This window comes from Rhinopithecus roxellana, chromosome 13 (assembly GCF_007565055.1).
Source record: "Rhinopithecus roxellana isolate Shanxi Qingling chromosome 13, ASM756505v1, whole genome shotgun sequence".
Lineage (NCBI taxonomy): Eukaryota > Metazoa > Chordata > Mammalia > Primates > Cercopithecidae > Rhinopithecus > Rhinopithecus roxellana.
This window is the reverse complement of record NC_044561.1, coordinates 108,845,937-108,868,495: the sequence shown is the minus strand read 5'-3', so window position 1 is coordinate 108,868,495 and position 22,559 is coordinate 108,845,937. Positions and strand designations below refer to the sequence as shown.

Sequence of the window (22,559 nt, the reverse complement as noted above, 5' to 3'; positions counted from 1 at the left end):
GATTCTCACTAGGTCACAGCATACTGTATTCACACAGCCCTTGACAAACTCAAAGCACTGTCCCATTCATCCTTTCCCTCAAGGATGGGTTTGGAGCCTCCCATCACTGTGACTGCAGGGAAGATCCCCTCTGTGAATGCCCTCTCCACAGATGCCTGAAATTCTCTAATTTGAATCATTTTGGTGGTGGTACGGGTTCAGAAGCCAGGGGGCAGTGTGGAACCAGACTAGCCTGAGTTCAGGTCCCAGCTCTGTCACTGACCTGTTGTATGGTCCCAGTTTCCTCCTTGTAAAAAGGGCGTGATTACGTAGGTTGCATTGCAGAAGCTAAGGCTGGGCCAGGCCTAGGCTTGGCATGACTCCTCATTTCTGGTACAGAGGCAACTGGGCCTGTGGACAGGGTGGGGATAGGAGGCAAGCCAAATTTCTACCACTCCCCAGCCACTGGCAGGGAGTCTGGTCTGGTTCTCCGACTGGCCCAGGAACAATTTCCCCTAAGACCTGGACGTTCGTTTAGAGCAGTTCTTGAAATCTATGGCCACCAGTGCCCAGCAGAGACAGGACTAACTCATTGAGGATTTCAGGAAAGGAATGCATTTGTTTGGCCTAAAGTTCCAAACAAATGGGGTTTTTTGCCCTAGATTAGAAAACTGAAGCCAACCTCAATTTGCTCAAAATGTTTAAAGGGGTATATATCTCCCTTAGGAGGGCAGCAGTTAGTACAGGGGAGCAAGAACTGGGCATTAAGCCTAGCTTAGGCTTTGTGACACCAGAGTCCTTGTTCCCATCTGTGGGGTAGGGATGACACTGTCCATGAAGAGTGTCCATGCAGCATTCACGGGGGTCTGGTGGGGAAGAGGCACACCTTCTTCCCCATGTAAGACAATAGGACCGCCCACAGCCAGGGTCTGGACAAAGGATTGACCCTCCAGCCTCACTCTCAGAGCTGCTGGGCTCACAGTTCTACTAAGCACCCTCAGAAGCCCTGAGCTCTGGCCTAGGCAGCCAGTTATCAGAGGGAAAGGTGACCCAGCCAGAAAGCAAGTCCAGGCCTGATTTGATAAGAGGAAAGTGAGCTTATCTTGGATCCTCTATGTCTCCTGAGGCCACAGTCAGATAAGTGGTGTTGACTAGCATACAAGATGTGGGGGCTTCAGGGGCTCCCTGGGGGGCAGGCACCCCTCTGCTCTGAGTATTGCCCCCCTGGAGCAGGGAGATGGGACCTAACCTTGTACAGGAGAGCTCTCATTTCAAGTGTGTGAATGCAGGAAATATAGTGAGGAAATACCTCGCCCCCACCTCTTCCAATACCTCACCCCGGCCACTTCCTCCCCTGCTGGGGCCTTCACACATACTGTTCTTTTGCCTGGAAGGCTTCCCTCAGCTACTCACAAGTTTCAGAATTTCTTCCTCTGAGAGCCTCCCCTGACTGCCCTCTCTTCTTCCACCTGGGAATCTCCATCAGAGCACTGACCACATCAGTCCATGGGCTTGGAGGAGTCACCTGACAGCTACAGGCCTGGGGCAATTGAGGGAACTCTGTCCTGCCAAATCATGCCACATGCTAGGAATGGGGTTATGCCTCAAGCACAAAGGTTCTCAATAATTTGTTGAAAGAGAAAATAAACCTCATTATCACTACAAAAACCCTCAGTTGCAAAAAACCCAGATTATTTGGCCATACAGCAAAGGCTCCCAACACTTTAGTATCCAAGGTTCTAGGGCCCCTCCCAAACCTGAGCCCTTTCTGCTTGGTCCCTGCCCATCCATCTCGGCAGCTTCATCTCATGATCCTCTCACCCCCTAAGCATACCGCCCCCTTCCAGCTTCAGAGAACCAAATGCACAGTGCACCATTCCCAAACACAGCACACCTCCGTGCGTCCAAGCCTTTACATGGGCATGGGTTTTTGCTGGAGCCCCCTTCCCCTGTCCTCCATGCTTCCTGTCATCCTGCCGGCCCCTAAACCACAGCACACGAAACCACCCATCCCCGTCCCGTGGGCTGCATGCTTGCCTCTCCCAACCCCCTCTCAGCCATGCAGGTCCCTCATGCCACAGCCCAGACACAAGCCAGTTGTACGATGCATCCTCTGTGCAGCCTGCTCCCAGCCCCACATATCTAGCCCAGCCTCTCTGCCTCCCAGCACCTAAGTCTTTGCTTTTTCTAGAGAAGCTTCCTTATCTCATTATTTCTGTCTTCTACCTCAAGATTTTATCATCCAAACTGTATTTATCAGGTCAGAATGAATTTGTTTCTCCATTTTTTTTTTTTTTTTTGAGACGGAGTCTTGTTCTGTCACCCAGGCTGGAGTGCAGTGAGCCGAGATCTCGGCTCACTGCACCCTCCACCTCCCAGGTTTAAGCAATTCTCCTGCCTTAACCTCCTGAGTAGCTGGGATTACTGGCGTGCACCACCATGCCTGGCTAATTTTTGTATTTTTTAGTAGAGACGGGGTTTCACCATGTTGGTCAGGCTGGTCTTGAACTTCTGACCTCGTGATCTGCCCGCCTTGGCCTCCCAAAGTGCTGGGATTACAGGCGTGAGCCACCTTGACTGGCCTGCATTTTGTTTTTTATTGTAAAGGTTTTAAGATGGCCAAATACTCAGGAGTGGCTGTGACTCCATTTCCTGAGGGATGTGGAGGACACAGCAACCCCAAGAAGCTAGTCCCCTGCATGTGTCTTTGGAGGTCAGGCTGAACTTGGTCCTGAGGCCTAACACAGGCCTCATGCCTGCTGGCTCCCAGGTGATGAGGGGGCAAAGGAGAGGCGGTCTGAACTCCTCAAGAGGAACAGATGCCATGGGGCCACAGACAACCTGGAAGCCATGGCTCAGGCTCTGCAGCGAAGGCAGTGGGGCCAGGCTCAAGGCCCCCATGAATGGATGAAGCTGACCCCAGAGACAAGCAGACTTCCTTAACTCCCTTTGCTGGTACTGCCAAGCTAGGGAAAAGGCTCATTAGTGGGAGGGCTGAGGGCTGGTAAGATCCCACTCCTTCTCCCAGCCAGCAAGTAACTTGTCAAACCACACAGCTAAATTGGGCAACTCATCTGTGTGCTACGACAAAAACACAGCTCAAAGACTCCCACCCACCCAGCCTCAAATCCCTCCCTCCTTTCCTCTGTTTCTTCAGCCCAAGGCAGAAGCAGCTGGGAAGAGAATTCCAAGCAGCTAGGTCAGGATCAGGGACAGATTGCCTTTTCAAGTCACTTCTCTGTTGACTGTCCATGTGACCCTCTCCTTTCCCACTGTTTCAGTCTGAGAGCCACCTCCCTCACTGAGCCTTAAGAATTAGCAACACTGGCCGGGCGCGGTGGCTCAAGCCTGTAATCCCAGCACTTTGGGAGGCCGAGACGGGCGGATTACGAGGTCAGGAGATCGAGACCATCCTGGCTAATACGGTGAAACCCCGTCTCTACTAAAAAATACAAAAAACCAGCCGGGTGACGAGGCGGGCGCCTGTAGTCCCAGCTACTTGGGAGGCTGAGACAGGAGAATGGCGTCAACCCGGGAGGCGGAGCTTGCAGTGAGCTGAGATCCGGCCACTGCACTCCAGCCTGGGCGACAGAGCAAGACTCCGTCTCAAAAAAAAAAAAAAAAAAAGAATTAGCAACACTGGCTGGGCACGGTGGCTCATGCCTATAATCCCAGCGTTTGGGGAGGCCGAGGTGGGTGGATCATCTAAGGTCAGGAAATCGAGACCAGCCTGGCCAACATGGGGTAACCCCATCCCTACTAAAAATACAAAAAACAGCCGGGCATGGTGGTGCAGACCTGTAATTCCAGCTACTAGGGAGGCTGAGGCAAGAGAATTGCTTGAACCCAGGAGGCGAAGGTTGCAGTGAGCTAGGATTGTGCCACTGCACTCCAGCCTGGGTGACAGAGCAAGACTCCATCTCAAAAAAGAAAAAAAAAAAAGAATTAGCAACTTCAAACTTTACTTTCAAACTCCAGCAAGAGGGACTGGTAGCCCCTCTCACAGCAGCATCCTCCCAAGTCCCTCTGGAGATCCTCCTCTGCCCCTCACAGCCAGACCCCTCCCATCCTTATCTTCTCCCCCTGATCTGCAGCCAGCTTCCCTGAGACTACCACAGATGCCCTCTGGCCTTCCGACCTCCTGTCCCTCCTTCCACCCCAGCCATTTGAGGAATCCAATCATTTCACTGTTTGAAACCATTCAATGGTTTGTAGACTTGGAACAAACCAACCCTTCAGTGGGAGCACTCAGGGCCTCCAGGATCCGCATTTACCTCAGACCCCAACATCCACAGAAGCCAAGAAGTTAAAAAGGTGTCAGGCTGGTGAAGACAAAGCCACAAAGCTCAAGGAGCTAGCTCTGTCCTTGGAGCCTGGTCCAGAAGCCAGGATGCACTCCCATCGGTAATGATTCTGATGCTAACAGATGAGCTTACTGAGTGCTGACCATGGCCAGGCCTGAGCAGTGCTTCATATACAGCTGATCCTACTTACTAATTCTATATGTGCAAAATTACCTACTCACTCGAATTTACTTGCAAAACCAACACTTAAGGGGCTCGCAGACGTGTGCCCGCTGCACACATCCCCAGCTGAGGTGGAACAAGGTGACACTCCACCTTCTCACTGCAGCTCTCATACTGTAAACAAGTATCCTTTCACAGGTCTATTTAGTGCTATACTTTTCCCATTTGTGGGCTTTCTGTTGGTGACTTCACTGTTTAGAATGGCCCCCACATAGTGCTGAAGCACTGCCCAGTGTTCTCAGTGCAAGAAGGCTGTGATGTCCCTTATGGAGAAAAGTGTTAGGTACGCTTCATCCGTGCATGAGTCATAGTGCTGCTAGTCATGAGTTCAATGTTAATGAATCAACAGTATATTAAGTAAAGAATCTTTCGGCCGGGCGCGGTGGCTCACGTCTGTAATCCCAGCACTTTGGGAGGCCGAGGCGGGCGGATCACTTGAGGTCAGGAGACCAGCCTGGCCAATGTAGCAAAACCCTGTCTCTACTGAAAATACAAAAATTAGCTGGATGTGGTGGTGGATGCCTGTAGCTATTTGGGAGGCTGAGGTGGGAGAATCACTTGAACCTGGGAGGCAGAGGGTGCAGTGAGCCAAGATTGCACCACTGCACACTCTAGCCTGGGCAATAAGAGACCTTGTCTCAAAAAAAAAAAAAAAAAGAAAAAGAAAAAAAACTTTCAACAGAGACACACATAACACAAGGTTATGGACTGACTGGTTGGTTGGTAGAAATGTTATGACCACAGGCTTGCAGTGACCCTGTATTGCCCAGAAGAGCAATGGTTTAGCATTCACTATGACTCTGTGACCTACAGTGAATGAGAATCTACTTTAGCTATCCTTTAGCTGACTGAATCCTCAAAACCAGTATGAGGGAGGTTCCCATTTTCCCAAATGTAAATGCTCCATTTTACAGAGAGGTGGAGATTTGCATGCACTCACCTCCCAGCTAGGCAGTGCTCAGGCTGCAGCCTGAAACCAGGGTGCCTGAAGGCTGACCACTACCTGATGGCCCCTCTGCTGCACTAACTGCCTTTTACTTGGCAGTTGTTTTACCCCTAAAAATAGGATGCGATACTCAATGCGCTCCGGGGAGGAGCCAAGGAGCTGACAGGCACGAGGTACTTTTGGATCTTGGGGTGGGCCCATGCCAATTTGTTACCATGGTTTCTGGATTAAGGAGAAAGTGATTGCCTCCTGGGACGCAATCTGGGGGCCTTTCTGGAAGACACTGAGGTTGCCTGCGTCTAGATGGATAGCCAGAGTCACTGAGTGGCAAGGAAATACAGAGCTTTCTGGTGAAGGGATCCTCTGTGAGCAAAGGAGCAGAGCAGGACAGCCCAAAGCATGGGAAGACAGATGCTGAGTGGGGCACAGTTTGGCGAAACGTAACTTAGGTACCTTAGCTGGTGGAGGGAGGATAGAGATTGAGGCAAGGAGATCCAAGGAAGGCTGCCTCCTCTCAGGACTGTCAGCTTCCTGGGGCTGCTCTAAGCAGCAATGGGAACAGAGGCACCTTCTTCCTGCCATAGCATCCCATTTCTTATGAAGTCCCTCCAGACTGGCCCATGGGCAGAGGATTTTATAGTGTACAGACACTGACAGCAGTTAGGAGGGAGTATCACCTACTATCTCGAGAGTCCCAGTGCACTAGGCAGCTCTGCCAGGGAGTGCCAAGGCCATTCAGGCTGAGTATGTCCAGAATGAATCTGAATCCTCTCCTCCTCCACATCAGCCTTGCTCTCCCAGAGAGGGGCCCTGAGCACTCAGTTATCCCCTCCTTTCACCCTCCTACATCTGCAAAGCCTCACTCCTCTACCACAAAAACACAGCTAAGAGAGACCAGCTTCTCCTTGCCCCCACAGGCCTGGTCTTTTGCTTCCCTGTTTTCTCTATGGCCCATCTTACCCACAGTCACTCTTGGAACCCTGACAGTTTTTAATAGCTCAAACTGGATTGCTTCTCCCCTTTTCTAAAGCTTTTCAAAGGCTCCCCATTCTAGGCCGGGTGAGGTGGCTCACACCTGTAATCTCAGCACTTCGGGAGGCTGAGGCAGGTGGATCACCTGAGGTCAGGAGTTTGAGACCAGCCTGGCCAACATGGTGAAACCCTGTCTCTATTAAAAATACAAAAAATTAGCTGGGTGTGGTGGCACATGCCTGTAATCCCAGCTACTCAGGGGGCTGAAACAGGTGAATCACTTGAACCTGGGAGGTGGAGGTTGCAGTGAGCCGAGATTGTGCCACTACACTCCAGCCTGGGCAACAAGAGTGAAACTCCATCTCAAAAAAAAAAAACGCTCCTCATTCCATGCAGAATAAAATCCACATTGCTCGCCTCGGCCTACAATAGGAACTGGCCCACCCACCCCCTCCCTCATTCCATTCCAGCCACACCAGCCTTTTGCTATTCCTCAAACGCTCCAAGTATGCTCCGATGTGGGGCCTTTGGACCTGCCATGCCCTGTCTGAAACGACCTTCACCCTCATGTTGGCATGTCTGCTCCTTCTCATTATTATTTTAGGTTCAGCTCAAGTGGCATGTCTTCAGTGAGGGCCTCCCTGACCACCCATCTAAAGCTGTTATTCTTTCATTAAGGACTCTGCTTGTTTCATTCAAGCACTGGTCATTTATTAGCTCACATGTCTTTGGTCTCTCTCCTCTACTAGATAGGGAACCTGAGTATCTGATACAGGTCCCTGATGGTGGGGAACTTGAGTATCTCATATAATCATGGTGCTTTCTCAGTAGCAGGCTCAACACATGGTTGGGCTCAGTAAATACTTACTGAACGAATGAACAAACCCCTATTTGACAACTGGGTAAACAGAGGCACAGGGAAGCAGAATGATTTATTCCTGGTCTTTTAGTTTGGATCTAATGCCCAGGTCCAGGGCTTTGAACTTCCTTCAGATCACGCGCCACTACACACAGCAGCACAGTCTGGTGGGAGGTAGAGCCTTGAGCAAATCTGCTTGCAGCTGGGCAATGAAGCTATGGGAATGAGACTGCAACAAACCTTCAGCACTGAGCAATGGAAAGTGTGTGAAAAATAATCATTTCTGAAAGGTGGCAGAGAAAGCATGTGGTGCTTCCAGCAACACTTTCCAGGCAAGATGTAGGATTTGTACAGATTTAAAAGAATCATTACTGCAGCCCGGGCCAGGGGCTACTTTATCCTGACACAGCTCTGAGAGGAGTGGTAATTATCACTGATGCTTTATAGATGGGAGAAGAGGCTTTTTATTCTTACGACTGGCAGTGCAGAAAGCTCTGCTCTGCAAGGTCAGGCTGCCAGGATCTAAAATCAATGCTCGCCATGGTAGGCTGCGTACTCTGCACAGGGCCTGAGTCCCTTCTGGGCCTTAGTTTCCACAGCTGTAAACTAAGTGGGTTGTCCCTGAATGGAGGTCACAGTTCAAATGTGTACAGGGCATCAACCCTTTCTGGCTCACAGCTGCCATGTTGGAGACCAGGGCCCAGCACTGTCAGAGCTGCCAAATGTACCAGAAATCTGGATTTTAAAATATACATTTCAAATTAGCCGGGTTTTTTTTTGTTTTTTTTGTTTTTTTTTTTTGAGACGGGGTCTCACTCTGTCAGGGCTCACTGCAGCCTTGACCTCTGGGCTCAAATGATTCTCCCACCTCAGTCTCCCAAGTAGCTGGGGCCACAGGCATGCACCACCATGCCTGGTTCATTTTTAATTTTTTTGTAGAGATGGGAACTCACTATGTTGCCCAAGCTGGTCTCAAACTCCTGGGCTCAAGCAATCCTCTGGACTTGGCCTCCAAAAGTGCTGGGATTACTGGCATAAGCCACCTTGCCCAGCCAAAGAATTTGAACGTTCCCAGCATATAGAAAAATGTTTAAGGTGATGGATATCCTAATTACTCTTACTTGATCATTACACATTATATGGATATATTACAATATCACATCTACCCTGAAAATATGTATATCTATTATATATCAACAGAAAAATCATCTGAGAAACAGTCAGTGGAAAAAAAAATCAATTGGCAAAAAAACTCTGCATTTTCAAATGGTGTTAATTCATAATTTTAAGAAATACAATGCAGGTACGCATGCAGCAGCAGTGGCCTGTGGCACACAAGTCTATGGACTGCTACAGCAGCTGCCCCAGACCTCCTTGCTCCTTCTAGGGCTCCAGCCCCCTTCTTTGCTCCCCAGGAAGCCTGTCCATAAGAGCCTCCTCTTAGCCCGGTGGGAACCTTGAGGTGGAGAAAGCCAGGAAGAACTTCTAGCGGTGTCTCAGTTCCAGCTGGGTGAAAGCAGAGAAAGTCCCTTTTGGCCAGAAGGCCAGGTCTGGTTTCAGGCTCTTGGCACCAGGACACAGGTGGCAGGAAAGCTATATCCAGAGTGCAAACAGCCACCCTCCTTCAGGGGCCTGGAGCAGAGGCCTGAGAGGGACCTGCTCAGTTGCCAGGGCAATGCCTCCACCCCACCCCCAGCTGCTCCTTTAGGAGAGCTGCTCACTCCCCAACTGGGGTCAAGTGTATGAGGGGCTTTTTTCCTGACATGTTGGGGCCACAAGAGTGAGGGAAGAGGTTAAGCAATGCCTCTAGGCACACCTACAGTCCAGGGTGGCAGGTCCTCAGTGGGTGGGAAGCCGTCTGCTGGCTGGGAGACTTCAGAAGCTCCCAGACATCTCCCACTGACAGAGGGCTTGACGTGAACTGGCCTAGCATGAAGCACTTTAACTATATAGGCTCACCAACTCTTCACCAGGCTTACCATTCTGATTTCAAGGAGAAAAATAAACAAACAAAAAAAACCCCCTGAGGCTCAGAGAACTGAGTAGCCCAGGATTACACAGACAGGAAGTAGAAAAGTCAGAATCTGAGCCCAGGCTTTCCGCCCAGAACCAGTGCATTTAGCTGCTTTTTAGCCACGCCCTCCAGGGCTGGGAGTTAGGTGCCACCTGCCAGAGCCTGGCTGAGATCCGGGCCAGGCCAGTTCCCCAGTCAGGGCCTAAATGGGCCCTTTATTCCTGGGGTCCTCAGGCAGGGTTTGACTATTTCCTGACTGGGTTAGAGGGTGGCAGCTCTGGCTTTGCTGACCATGAGGACAGGGGCCTGGTGACCCCGGTGCAGAACCCCAGCACATGGCTAAGGCACCCACTCTGCCTGTGACTGCTGCTGTCCACGGTCCTCCTTCAGGTCCTGCTCCCAGACACATGGCCCCACATGCTCTGACTTTCTCACCAGGAACACCGGAACTGCTAACATGGGTTCCCAGACACTCAGGACTTCTCCAGTGTGACTGAGTCTGGTTCTAGTGATTCCCAAGGGGGCCTGGGGAAGGCTCTTTGGACTCTCACCCCCACCCCAGGTCCCTCAGAGCAGCTCCATTTCCCCTTTTTTCTCTGTATAGAATTCCCACATGGTATTCTGGGACCTACCAGACTAATTCACTCTCTCACAGTACACATGAAAAAGGACCAGGAAGGCAAATGCACTCGCTGAGGATCTGGCAGCAGAGCACGGGACCCTTGCCTGGTGCTCTGAGTGTGGGAACGTTCCTGGTTTCCCCCCAGCCCGAAGAACACAGTTCCAGGCATTCAGGGAGGCACCCTCCCATAGCTGAACTCCACCTCCTCTAGCCCCGACCACTGACCTCCAAATAGTATGTCCAAATAGCATGTAGTTTCTGAAAAACCATTTCTACCACCACTGCAAACATATCCAGTAAGCAGCCTGTTAGGAAACATCTACTCCTCACCCATTCTGTATTGGAATCTACCACAAACATCATTTTATTTATCCTCAGAGACCCACCTACAGAGTCTGCAGTGGCCCCTGCCCCAGCCCACCCTGGACACCTTATTACCAACATCCCTAGGAGTCCAAGCTTTAAAGAGATGGTAGCACCCAAGCTACTGTTACTAAATCACAATCTTGTTTATCAAAGCTATAACCAACTTGGGCGGGCATGGTGACTCATGCCTGTAATCTCAGCACTTTCAGAGGCTGAGGTGGGAGGATCACTTGAGGTCAGGAGTTTGAGACCAGCCTGGCCAACATGGTGAAACCCTGTCTCTATCAAAAATACAAAAATTAGCCGGGCATGGTGTCTCATGCCAGTAATCCCAGCTACTTGAACCCGGGAGAAGGAGGTTGCAGTGAACCAAGATCATGCCACTGCACTCCAGCCTGAACAACAGAGTGAGACCCTGTCTCAGAAAACAAAAACAAAAACAAAAAAACAAAAAACCAACCCACTAGAAACAGGTGCTAGTGAGCAGGAGAAGCTGCCCAGTTACAGAGCTGCCTCGGCTCCAACACAGTGCAAAAACTTGACATGTGCAGCCTCTGTTTGGTCTGGTGAAGGACTGAGGGTAGAGAATGCAAAATGTGGCTTTTCAAATACTGGCTCTATCATAAGAGCTTTGCTGCTACCTTTCCAAAGCCCTAAGATCCCAGAGCCTAGACTGGGAAGTTATTACTCGGAAAGAGCCTCAAAAAAAACTACCCTCACTTCTGGAGGGCTGATGTCAAACCCTGGTGATAGGTCACAAAAGCCTGGCTTTCACAAACTGTCATAGGCCCTGTGTCCAGCATGCAAAGCCAGACACTGCCAGGCCCTGTACACCTCGATTTGTGGCCTCTTTCACCATTCTGAATGACCAAGCGAATCCCAGAATAGAAACACAGTGTTAACAAGCTCATTCACTGGGCCTGGAGTGGCAGGTGGCATATCAGGTGACAGGAGTAGGAGCCAAGATCCCTAGGCAGCCAAGAGTCGGGATGAGACGAATAGTGCAGGACTGAATGGGGAAAACCATGAGTTCACTTCAGGTCAGCAGAGGTAATGTTGCCTGCCTCTGTGCCAGACACGCCCTGGGGACAGAGACACAAGAAAGGAGAGGGATTTTTTTCCCCTCTGAGCTTATATTAAGACACTGAGTTTGGGAACCCAAGTAACACAATTACACAAGAAAAGCGGCATATGTGGAAAAATGGCTTAGTGATGTCAGCAGACCACAGACACTGTTTAAGGATGCACTGTTACAGGAAAGTCACAGGATCAGAGAGGGTGCAGTCCCCACCAAACTCTGGATAATACTGAGGGTATCATAGGTAATTCCAGGCAAGGGATATCGTCAAACTGGAGCCTGATGACAGAAGGTGACCCACACAGGGAGAAGTCTCAACTCCATCCCATTCCAGCAAGTGCTTATTTACAGAGGGAAAGCCATGCACAGTGCCAGCCACTAGGGACCCAGAATGAGCAGTCCTTGTCCTCAAGAAACCCACAGGAATGTGCAGATACGACAATGAAAAGCCTCCTCCACTGACTGGGCACTGTGGCAGTCACATGGAATTGCATGAGAAAGCCCAGGACTGACTCAACAAGTGATTAGTGTGTCTGGGACGGACTTGTCACAAATGGGGCATGTGACACATATGCACCAAAAATTGTGCTTAGCATAAAGTGAGGGATGGCTTGGAGAGGCTAGGCTGGTCACCCTGGAGAAGAGAGACAATTTAAAAGGGCATGACGACTGTCCTCAAATCCTAAAAGACTGTCAAATACACATGTGGCCCCAGAGGGTCACACTACAATCAGAGGGAAAAAAGAAGATGGGGACTGTTAATGGGAAGTAGATTTTTCCTAATTATATAGAAGAGTTTTCTAAGAAGCAGAGCTGGCCAAAGACAGAGGAAGGGCCTAGAAGACGGCCAGCCAGGCTAGACGCAGGTAGGATGGATGCCAGGGAGGAAACTGAAGTCCCCATGGGTGTGAACTTTAAGATTCCTACTGGGCCTGATATGCTCTTTGCCCTCCTACTTTACATCCAGTTCTGGATGTGATATCAGACATCATCTTTGTGTGCGTGACATTCATAGTTCAACTTTTTTTTTTTGAGACAGGGTCTCACTCTGTCATCCAGGCTGGAGTGCAGTGGCGTGATCACGGCTCACTGCAGCCTTGATAGCCCGGACTCAAGCAATCCTCTCACCTCAGCCTCCCAGGTAACTGGAACCACAGGTGTGCACCACCATGCCTGGCTAATTTTTTTTAGTTTTTGTAGAGATGAGGTCTCACTATGTTGCCCAGGCTGGACTTGGACTCCTGGGCTTAAGCACTTTTCCCACCTAGACTTCCTGAAGTGCTGGGATTACAGCCGTGAGTTACCGTGCCCAGTCAACTTTTTGTTTAGAGACAGGGTTTCACTCTGTCACCCAGGCTGGAGTACAGGGCGTGATCATAGTTCATTACAGCTTCAACTTCCTGGGCTCAAGTGATCCTCCCACATCAGCCTCCCAAGTAGCTAGGACTACAGGTATATACCACCGCCCCTGACTAATTTTTTTAATTTTTATTTTTTGTAGAGACAGGGTCTTGCTATGTTGCCCAGACTGATCTCCAACTCCTGGGCTCAGGCTATCATCCCATCTTGGTTTTCCAAGTGCTGGGATTACAGGCGTGAGCCACCATGTCTGGTCTTTTCTTCCCCCTACCTCCGGAGAATTGTTATCAACAAACAGCGAAATACAAAAGGAGAGTGTTCACACAGCCTAGCCACACAGGAAATTTTGTGAGAACTAGCACCAGGGCTTTAGACAGCAAAGTCAGGAAGTAAAACACCTTCATCTGGGAAGTCTAGCTGCACAAGAGCTCCCATCTGAGATGATAAATCCATCATCAGAATATGAGATCAGCTGACACTTGCTACCCCGCCCCCTTCAAAATACCCGCTATGACAGAAACTGCCAGTAGGTTAGGAATCCCTGGAACCAGCCTTCATTCACTGCATGACTTAAGCTCCTGGGTCTGAATTTCTCTCATCTATAAAATGAGAATAATGAGGCTTGCCCTGTCCACTGCCCTAGCACTGCTGTGAGTTTCCTAAGACAGGTGGGAAAGGGCTTGGCAGGTGAGGAACTGTCATTACAATTGCCTGAGGAGCCTACACATCTCCTGAGCAAAGGGCCCACGGAGCTGTTACCCAATCCCAGGCCCTCCGGGGACTCTGCACGCCAGAGGCTGAGGATTTCTGGCCTGGGGCAGAAATGAGGGGCCTCATCCTCTCCAAGGATTGATTTTGGGAAGGTTCATTGCCCTGCCCAGCACTCACAACCATCCAGCCCCTCCACACCATGCTGTAGTAGCACCATTCTAACAGTTTAGTGCAGAGACCACTAGCCTCTCTGCCTTGTCAATCACCCCTCTAACTCTCTATCACCGCCTTCATGCCAACACACCATGCTCAGCTTCCAGGCCTCTGTGCTGCCTGAACACCCTCTTCTTCCTCACTGATTCTGCCTCCTCCTTTAATCTCAGTTCCAGCATCACTCCTGCCAAAAAGCCTTCCCTGACAGTCTTTCCAGGCCCCTGCCCTGGCTCCCTCACTGAACAAAATCCCACATTCAGGCACACCACAGGCCCTTGCCCACCACATTGTTTTTACAAACCTCTTTACTCTTCTGCTTCCCCCTTTAGACCCTGAGCCTCCTGAAGGCAGGGTTGCATCCCTGTGACCTCCATTCCTGGCCCAAAAGAGGTACCCAGGTGAATGTCTGCTGCCACTTAGGAGGCAGAACCCCACCCTCTGATTTCACCCGAAAAAATGACACAGGCTGGCAGAGCCCTCATCCTAGAAGACTTTGAAGACTCTAAGTAGAGAAGAGTAAGAAATAACTTAGCAAGCAGATGACAGCGATGCTGGAACAAGTCTTGACTATATGTTCCCCCTCATGCCCACACAGCCCTCCCCATTCAATTTTCCTCTCAACTACCTCTGAAAGCACAACATGGTAACATCTGGGAAGATCTCTTTGAAAGAACACCTACCAATCATAAGGTCACCAACCACCCCATCCTGTCCATAGAACTCTGCCCCAATAATGGCATGGGGTCAGCCACACTGAGGAGTGGCTGAATATTAGTGGCTAATAACCATAGTTGCCAGATGTTTTTCACCTGCTCAGGAATTGGTGGTTATTGCAGTAGCCCAGTCACCATCTGAGGTCCTAACCTCTGCATCTTATATCTGATCCCCTCAAGGAGATGTTTTCATCATCACCCCTGTGCTACTAAGGAAAAAGGAGGCTCAGAGAGGTTGAAGGATTTGCTCGGGATCACACAGTGAGTCATGTTCTATCTGCTAACTGAGTGCAAACCCTACAGGTTTCAACCTCCAGAATGGAACCTTCACAGAATCCAGTCTCACAGTAGTAAAAATACAAGCTTGCTTCGGCAAGACTGACACATACATTCCTACAAAGCTTAGAAGCTGCTGTAGAAAGACAAGTTTGTCCTCCCGCTCTGGTTGGTGGAATCTGACTATGGTACACTCTCACAAAACACCCTGAAGCCAAGCCAGCATCCCAAGAAACATCTGGAGAAAACAGACTTTACCTTGATAACACCTACCCCCTGGGAGCTGTTCTGCCCCGATGTTTTTGCAAACATACTTCCGAAGGCTTCAAACTGTCCTGCCAGACTCCTTTCTGCTCTCACAAAGAGACCTGTGACATCACTTGCCCTTCATAGTCCTTCCCCCTCCCAGGACTCCACCCATCTGTAAAAGCGGGGGACTGCACTAGACTGGGGAGGGCACAGGTTCCACTGGGCATGCTACTTCCGGTTGATTGGTTTTGCCTGTGTTGAGAAGGTTCCTCATGCTGTATCCGGGGGTCAATGGGAGTGCTATGGTTGATGCTGTCTGCCATGGGTCCAGTATGAGGGGTAATTGCCAAGTGCAAGATATTTGCTGTCCCTGGACAAGATGATCACCATGGAAGTCATTTAGGACTCTAGTCCTATGACACAGTATTGTCCTTATCCTCTACCCAAACCTTTACCCTCTATCCTCCCTCACAGGCCCATCAACACCAGAGCTTCTTGAGAAATGTTTCAAATCCAGTAAGATGGAAAAGCAAACATCTATTTCAAGTCTACTGTCCTTCGAAAGACTGACCAACAAGAAATCTTAAATAGCTGTTAACTTGTGGAGGGTAGCTGGGTTTCAGCCCAATTTTATCAGTGAAGTGCTGTATGACCTTGGGCAAGTCACTGTATCTCTGGGTCTCCACTACTTCTACAAATTGGGATCAGGAGTCCTATTTTCCTTGCATTTAACTGTGTCCAAACACTGTGCTAGGATTCTCAAGACTGCAAAGGGAAGTCCATCATCTGTCTCACTGACTCTGAGTCATAAATATGTTGGAAAGTATTGTCCCATTTCCTGAAGAGGAAGCTGAGGCTGAGGCAGGTGGAGGGACTTGGCCTAAATCCTAGAGCAAACAGCTAATGAAGGAATGATGCCTGGGTCCTGTGATCAGATCCACAGCCTTCCTCATCCCATTATCCTGCCTCGATAGGAGGCAGTGAGCAGGCCACCAGGGGCTTTGTAACCAAGGTTACCTCTGCAGAGGAGGCTCTCCCAGATGATCAGTCCCTTAGCAATTCTGCCAGGATAAGGCCACACATAAGCTTAAATGTGCATTGTGCATTAACTTGGAGAATTACCCGGGCACAGTGGCTCATGCCTGTAATCCCAGCACTTTGGGAGGCCGAGGCAGGTGGATCACTTGAGGTCAGGAGTTCAAGACCAGCCTGGCTAACATGGTGAAACCCCTCTCTACTGAAAATACAAAAATTAGCCTGGTGTGGTGGCAGGTGCTTGTAATTCCAGCTACCTGGGAGGCTTGAATCCGGGAGGAGGAGGTTGCAAGGAGCTGAAATCGCGCCACTGTACTCCAAGCTGGGGGACAGAGACTCTGTCTCAAAAAAAAAAAAAAGAAAAAAGAAAAAAAACTTGGAGAATTAATCACTACCGTAAGAGTTAATTATTCAGAGCATTCCCCTCAGCTGCCCTTCAAATACATCTCCTTAAAATGGGCTAGTGAGGGCTGGGTGTGGTGGCTCATGCCTGTAATCCCAACACTTTGGGAGGCTGAGGCGGGTGGATCACCTGAGGTCAGGAGTTTGAGACCAGCCTGGCCAACATGGTGAAACCCCGTCTCTACTAAAAATACAAAAATCGGCTGGGCGCGGTGGCTCAAGCCTGTAATCCCAGCACTTTGGGAGGCCGAGACGGGCAGATCACGAGGTCAGGAGATCGAAACCATCCTGCCTAACACGGTGAAACCCCGTCTCTACTAAAAAAGACAAAAAACTAGCCGGGCGAGGTGGCGGGCGCCTGTAGTCCCAGCTACTCAGGAGGCTGAGGCAGGAGAATGGCGTGAACCCGGGAGGCGGAGCTTGCAGTGAGCTGAGATCTGGCCATTGCACTCCAGCCTGGGCGACAGAGCGAGACTCCATCTCAAAAAATAAAAAAATAAAAAAATAAAAATACAAAAATTAATCGGGTGTGGTGGCGGGTGCCTGTAATCCCAGCTACTTGGGAGGCTGAGGCACGAGAAATGCTTGAACCCAGGAGGCGAAGGTTGCAGTGAGCCGAGATTGCACCACTGCACTCTAGCCTGGGCGACAGAGTGAGACTCTGTCTCAAAACAAGACAAAAAAAAAAGGTTAAGATGGTCATTAACACAGTGTTAAAAATGGACGAGTGAGTGGCCCACTGAAGAATGAGCCCCAGCAGTTATCAAACTGCTTTGATTTTAGCCGGGCAAGGTGGTGCATGCCATTCCAAACCTAAAAGTCACAAATAAAATATTTAAAACTAAGCATTTTTTAAAATTTTCTGATTTAACTGTATTTGTGAGCAAGGGCTGATTAATAATCTGCGTACAATCTATTTACTGAAATTCAGCAAATGTAAATAAAAGAAAAATAATTCAAATAGAAAATAAAGATCAGAGGTGTACAAAGGCAGTAATGGATGTGTATCATAGAATCTTGGATAGGAATTGGGTAAGAGATTGTATGGAGAGCCAGACGCAGTGGCTCACGCCTGTAATCCCAGCACTTTAGGAGGCCGAGGCGGGCAGATCACGAGGTCAGGAGTTCGAGACCAGCCTGGCCAACAGGGTGAAACCCCGTCTCTACTAAAAATACAAAAATTAGCCAGGCATGGTAGCAGGCACCGTAATCCCAGGAGGCTGAGGCAGGGGAATCACTTGAACCCGGCAGGCAAGGTTGCAGTGAGCCGAGATCATGCCACTACATTCCAGCCTGGGCAACAGAGCAGGACTCCATCTCAAACGCTCAAAAAAAAGAAAGAAAGAGAAGGGAAGAAACATATTCACTTGTAGTACATTCATTATCACACCTCTTTAGGTTCACCAAGATCCCCAGGGTCCTGCCTGACCTTGAGACTGCTCCAGATGTAACCCCTACCTCTCCTGTTCCCTCAAGATACCCCCACCTTAGGGTAGTGACACGTCCCAGTCAGCCCCTGACTGCCTCCTTCCCATCCCCTAGTCACCTTCTCTGAGATGCCTTCCCCAATCTCTCAGCACCTATTTGTTTCTTTTAGGGCTCTCATCACAAACAGATGAGATAGTATCTTGATTATTTGTTACCTGCTTGGGTGGGGACTCCAAGCTGGAGGGAAGTCAATCTTGTTCCCTAGTCTCTCCCTGGCTCCTGGCACAGCACTTGGCACTCAAGTAAATGAATGGCTGATTGTTTGGAAAGAGAAGTGGAGGTGGGGTGGGAAGGAGGGAGGAGCCCAATCCCTGCCCTCCACCCCCCACCATTCCCACACATTGCTGCATGTGCCTCTCTTAAAGAAACTGCTGGGAAAGCAGCAACGGTGGCAGCCCTACCTTTACTGGGTGATATCAGACAAGGCCCCTCTTCCCCACCCGACCTTGGTCTGCACTCCACAGGCAGGCAGACAACTCCTATTACTGCACCCCTGTGCAGGGCAACAGCCACATCAGGAAGCGTGGGAAAGCAAGAAAGTTTCAGGAGAGGCTAGAACTATCAAACCTATTCTCCGCAGTCAGTAACAGGTCCTCATTACAGTCCCCAGTAGGAAACTGCCCAGAAGGAGTGATGATCCTGCAGACAAAACTCTAGCTCCACATACCTGGCAGATTCTGACAGCCCTGGGTAGATTCTCCAGCGTGATCTTGGGTGTCCTGAACCCTAGACAGCCTGCCCTTCTTCCCCTTCCCTCACTCAGGGCATTCGCCTCTCCCCTACCCAGGCCACTCTCCCCCGTGAGAGCCCTGCACTTGACAAACAGCCATCAAATAACTGACTCCACTCCAAGCAGCCCACCCAATCTATCTACATCTTTCCAGGCATGGGACATGGACAGTTTTTGCCTATTTCAAGTCTTCTCTTTCCCCCTGGATATCAGTAACAGCAGCAGCTATTACTTTTTAAATGCTTCCCCTGTACTAGGCACTGTGCTTAGTGCTGTGCACACATTTCTCTTGTCCTCATGCTGGACTACAATCAGGTATTATTAGCATCTCTATTTTGCAGGTGAAGAAATAAGCCCAGAGAGGTTAAGTGCCTTGTCCAAGGTCTCATGGCTCTAACTAGCAGCCCAAGAACTGAATTCCAGCAGCCCAACTCCACAGAGATGCTCTTAACTATGGGTACATATGACCTTTGAGGTGTGGATTTCCTGATCACCTACTGTATGCTCAGTGGGTGCCCTTAGAGACTGGACTCCAGCTCTGTACTTACGGACCCTGTGACTGTGCAAAGGAGAAGAGAGGTACATAAAAATCATATTTGCTGGCCAGGCATGGTAGCTCACACCTGTAATCCTAGCACTTTGGGAGGCCAAGGCAGGCAGATTGCTTGGGCCCAGAAGTTTGAGACCAGCCTGGGTGGCATAGTGGGATATCTCTATTTCAAAAAAATCATATTTGGTCTAGCGACAAAATTGATACATTTGCATTGATAAGTCTGAGAATTTCCTTAGTAAAAGCATAGGAAATAGGAACTTGAGACCCCAGCTAATCAGGTAACAGTTAATATCTGAAATACACAGGCCAACCAAAATGGGTGTTACGATACTCTCTCACCAGCTTCCAGGAACCAAATTCAACTTAATAGCAGAGACAGAAGGAGCTCCCTCCTGCTGATAAACAAAGGAGGAATCTGCAGGCCAGAGAAGGGAAGGGTCTTGCCTGAGGCCACCCATCAACTCAGTGACATAAAGAGGTGAGAAGCCAGCAGTTCCAGCTCCCCCATCCTTGGGCTTTCAGGTCATCTTGGTCCCAAAAAGAAACTATAGGAGGTAAGTGCCCACAGTGACCAAAAGTTTAAGAGTTTTCATGGTAAAGACAGGGCGCTGGCTCTTACCTTCAGGGAGAGTGAAATGCTCTTGTGAAAGCTGGGTTTGGGAAGCCAGGGCTTCTTTCCCAAGCTGACAGAGGCCCAGCTCCAGCTCAGCTCTGCCCCGGAAGGACGGAGTTTAAAAGGCCTACCTGGAACCCGGCTGGGACCACACCTCCATGGGGCTGACTTCCCCAGGGAACCCGTCCTACTGGCTGTCTCCCAGACAGCAGTGGGCCAGGCCAGGACGCCACTGTCTGTCTGTAGCCTGGTGCCTCTCCCTGCAGGGCCCCACCCAGTCCCTGCCCCAGTCAGGCTCCCAGAGCAAGGGTGGGAGTGGGTAGGGAAAAGGCCTGCTCCCCTCCTCATGAGGCCACCAGGGCCTGGGTCCCTCAGAGCCTCCCCTCAGCCTGGACCGGGTCTGAAGCGGCTGCTTCCTGCTTTGCTGTTTTTCTTTCACTTTGGTTTTTAACCCCTAAGTGAAACTGAAACGATTTGGGAAAGATGTTGAGAGTTAAGGACTAGGAGAGTCAAATGCCTGGCTTCTAATCTGAGCAGAAGTGAGCTGAGACCTGTCAAGTTCAGTGGGAGACTTGGGAGGAGACCCTCAACTTCTCCAGGCTGCAGTTTTCCCGCTGATAAAATAAGAGGGAGGACCTGAGATAGTAATTTTTTTTTTTTTTTTTTGAGACAGGGTCTTGTTTTGTCACCCAGGCTGGAGTGCAGTGGCACAAACAGCTCACTGCAGCCTTGACCTCCTGGGCTCAAGCAATCCTTTCGCCTCAGCCCCACAAGTAGCTAAGAGTACAGGTGTGCACCACCACACCCAGCTACTTTTTGTATTTTTTATAGAGATGGGGTTTCACTACGTTGCCCAGGCTGGTCTTGAACTCCTGAGTTCAAGTGATCCACCCGTCTTGGCTTCCCAAAGTGCAGGGATAACAGGCATGAGCCACCACGCCTGGCCCCTAGGCTGGTGATTTTAAATGTCACTTTAAACTAGAAAAAAAATGATAGAACTTCTCCTTCCTCATCCCTGCTGCCACTGGAGCTAAAATAGGAGCTGCTAAGATGATCCGCTGGGGGGGGGGGGGGGCGCTTTTTTGGGCCATCCTGTTGGCTTGGGGGAGGAGGCAAAAGCCTGCTGGCAGTGCAAACATGCTCCTGGTCTCCCTGACCACCTCTCTTGGATCTACCAACTGAGTTCCTTTAGTCTGCACAGGTCCTAGAGGTCCCAGCAACCTAGGGCAGAGCAAATTCAGAAAGCCCCTAAGTATGATCTTTTTTTTTTTTTCCCCCTCATCTTATATGTTCTTTCAACAAAACCCTGAGTGTGATCTTGACCCTATCTCAGCACAGCAAGAGGAGACACCTACCACTAGCTGTCCTAAAATTTCTACCCAGAGGGCTGACCTGGCCATCTGCTAGGACTGACAATGGCTCACCGGGGAGCTGGTCTAGACTTCAGAATCTCTGCTGACCCTGGCATGCCCACTCTAAGACCACTGTAACACATTTCACGACATCTTCCCACTGGCTGGTTTACCAAACAGCCCAGGAACATGAGAAAGGCAGGAATGAGTCTCCCAACCATTTAGAAGAGGAAAATAGGTTCAGTGAAGGGCGGGGTATAGCTGTCAAGCCAGCACTGGGATTCAGGAGGATTTTATTTATTTATTTTTGGAGACGGAGTCTTGCTCTGTCACCCAGCCTGGAGTGCAGTGGCACAATCTCAGCTCATTGAAACCTCCGCCTCCTGGGTTCAAGTGATTCTCCTGCCTCAGCCTCCTGAGTATCTGGGACTGCAGACACCTACCACCATGCCCGGCTGATTTTTGTATTTTTAGTAGAGACGGGGTTTCACCATATTGGCCAGGCTGGTCTCGAACTCCTGACCTTGTGATCTGCCTGCCTTAGCCTCCCAAAGTGCTGGGATTACAGGCGTGAGCCACCATGACTGGTAAGGTCAGTAAATATTTGAATGAGCTCACTGGCGCCGCCGTTGCCAAGCAGGTACAGCACAAGAGGAGCTCATGGAAGAAACAAATTTGAATCTGGGGGTGAAGGCGGGGTGCCTTTTAAAATATACACATTTTCAGAATGAAAAAGAAGGCAATTAAAAAATATATGACAAAATTTTAAGTGCACAGACTCTTGGAAAGAGCAATTCCGTGTGCAGGAATGGCTCCAACAGCTACACATGCACTCGTGCATGGAGACACATAGGAAAGGGTGTTTACTGCAGCACTGTTTACAGCAGCAAGCCTGAGAACAAGCTAAACATCCTTGAGTAGAGGACAAACAACTGGTGGTCTACGGGTCAATGGAAAGCCAAGCTCAGGAGCAAAGGTGGCCACGAACCTGTATGTGCCCACCAAGAATAACCTGCAACAGAGACTTACATGAAAAATGCAAGGTATAGAAAAGCAGAGAGAGAATACGCTACTGATAAGTAATAAAAAGGGATGTTACTGACAATAGCTGCACGTGGATGCTGAGTATTTCTACAAGGAAACCTCAAGACCGGTCACAGTGATCAGGTGTCTGGGTAGGACAGGGACTAATTTTTCATTGTTTTTTTTTTTTAACCAAGTTTGAATTTTTTTTTTAACCAACATACAAGTATTGCTTTTCCAGTAAAATTATAACTTTTACACACAAAAAAAACCCTCCAGCAAAATGTATCCAGAGATGACTTTTCCTAGATCTCAGGCATCAGACTCCCTGGGTTGGGAGGGGAGGCAGGACCCAGGCACCCAGATTTTGAAATGTCTCCTCAAGGGCTGCTGGTCTAGTCTTGTAGAACAGGCAGTCAGCCTCTGAAAGTAGACTGAGACAGACTGGACACTGTGGGGCTCTGGGGCGTGGAGGAGAGT

At 49.7% G+C, this 22,559-nt stretch overlaps 1 protein-coding gene across 12 annotated transcripts in view; it reads right to left on the bottom strand.

Annotated features, from left to right (window-relative positions):
* The window catches only part of LOC104680547 (disks large-associated protein 4), a 73,677-nt gene that overhangs the window by 42,396 nt on the left and 8,722 nt on the right, over window positions 1–22,559 (bottom strand). For 5 of the 12 annotated variants that reach the window (XM_030914578.1, XM_030914580.1, XM_030914579.1 and 2 more), the window contains exon 1: window positions 19,711–19,977. The exons of 5 other annotated variants lie outside the window; for them this stretch is intronic. Coding sequence is in view for 1 of the 7 variants with exons in the window: in XM_030914576.1 (XP_030770436.1) it covers window positions 19,836–20,052 (217 nt within the window). In the remaining 6 variants the exon portion in view is untranslated. Of the gene's footprint in view, window positions 1–262; window positions 387–19,710; window positions 20,130–22,559 lie in introns of those variants that run through there. 2 more of the 12 variants (XM_030914576.1, XM_030914584.1) reach the window with 2 other exon arrangements.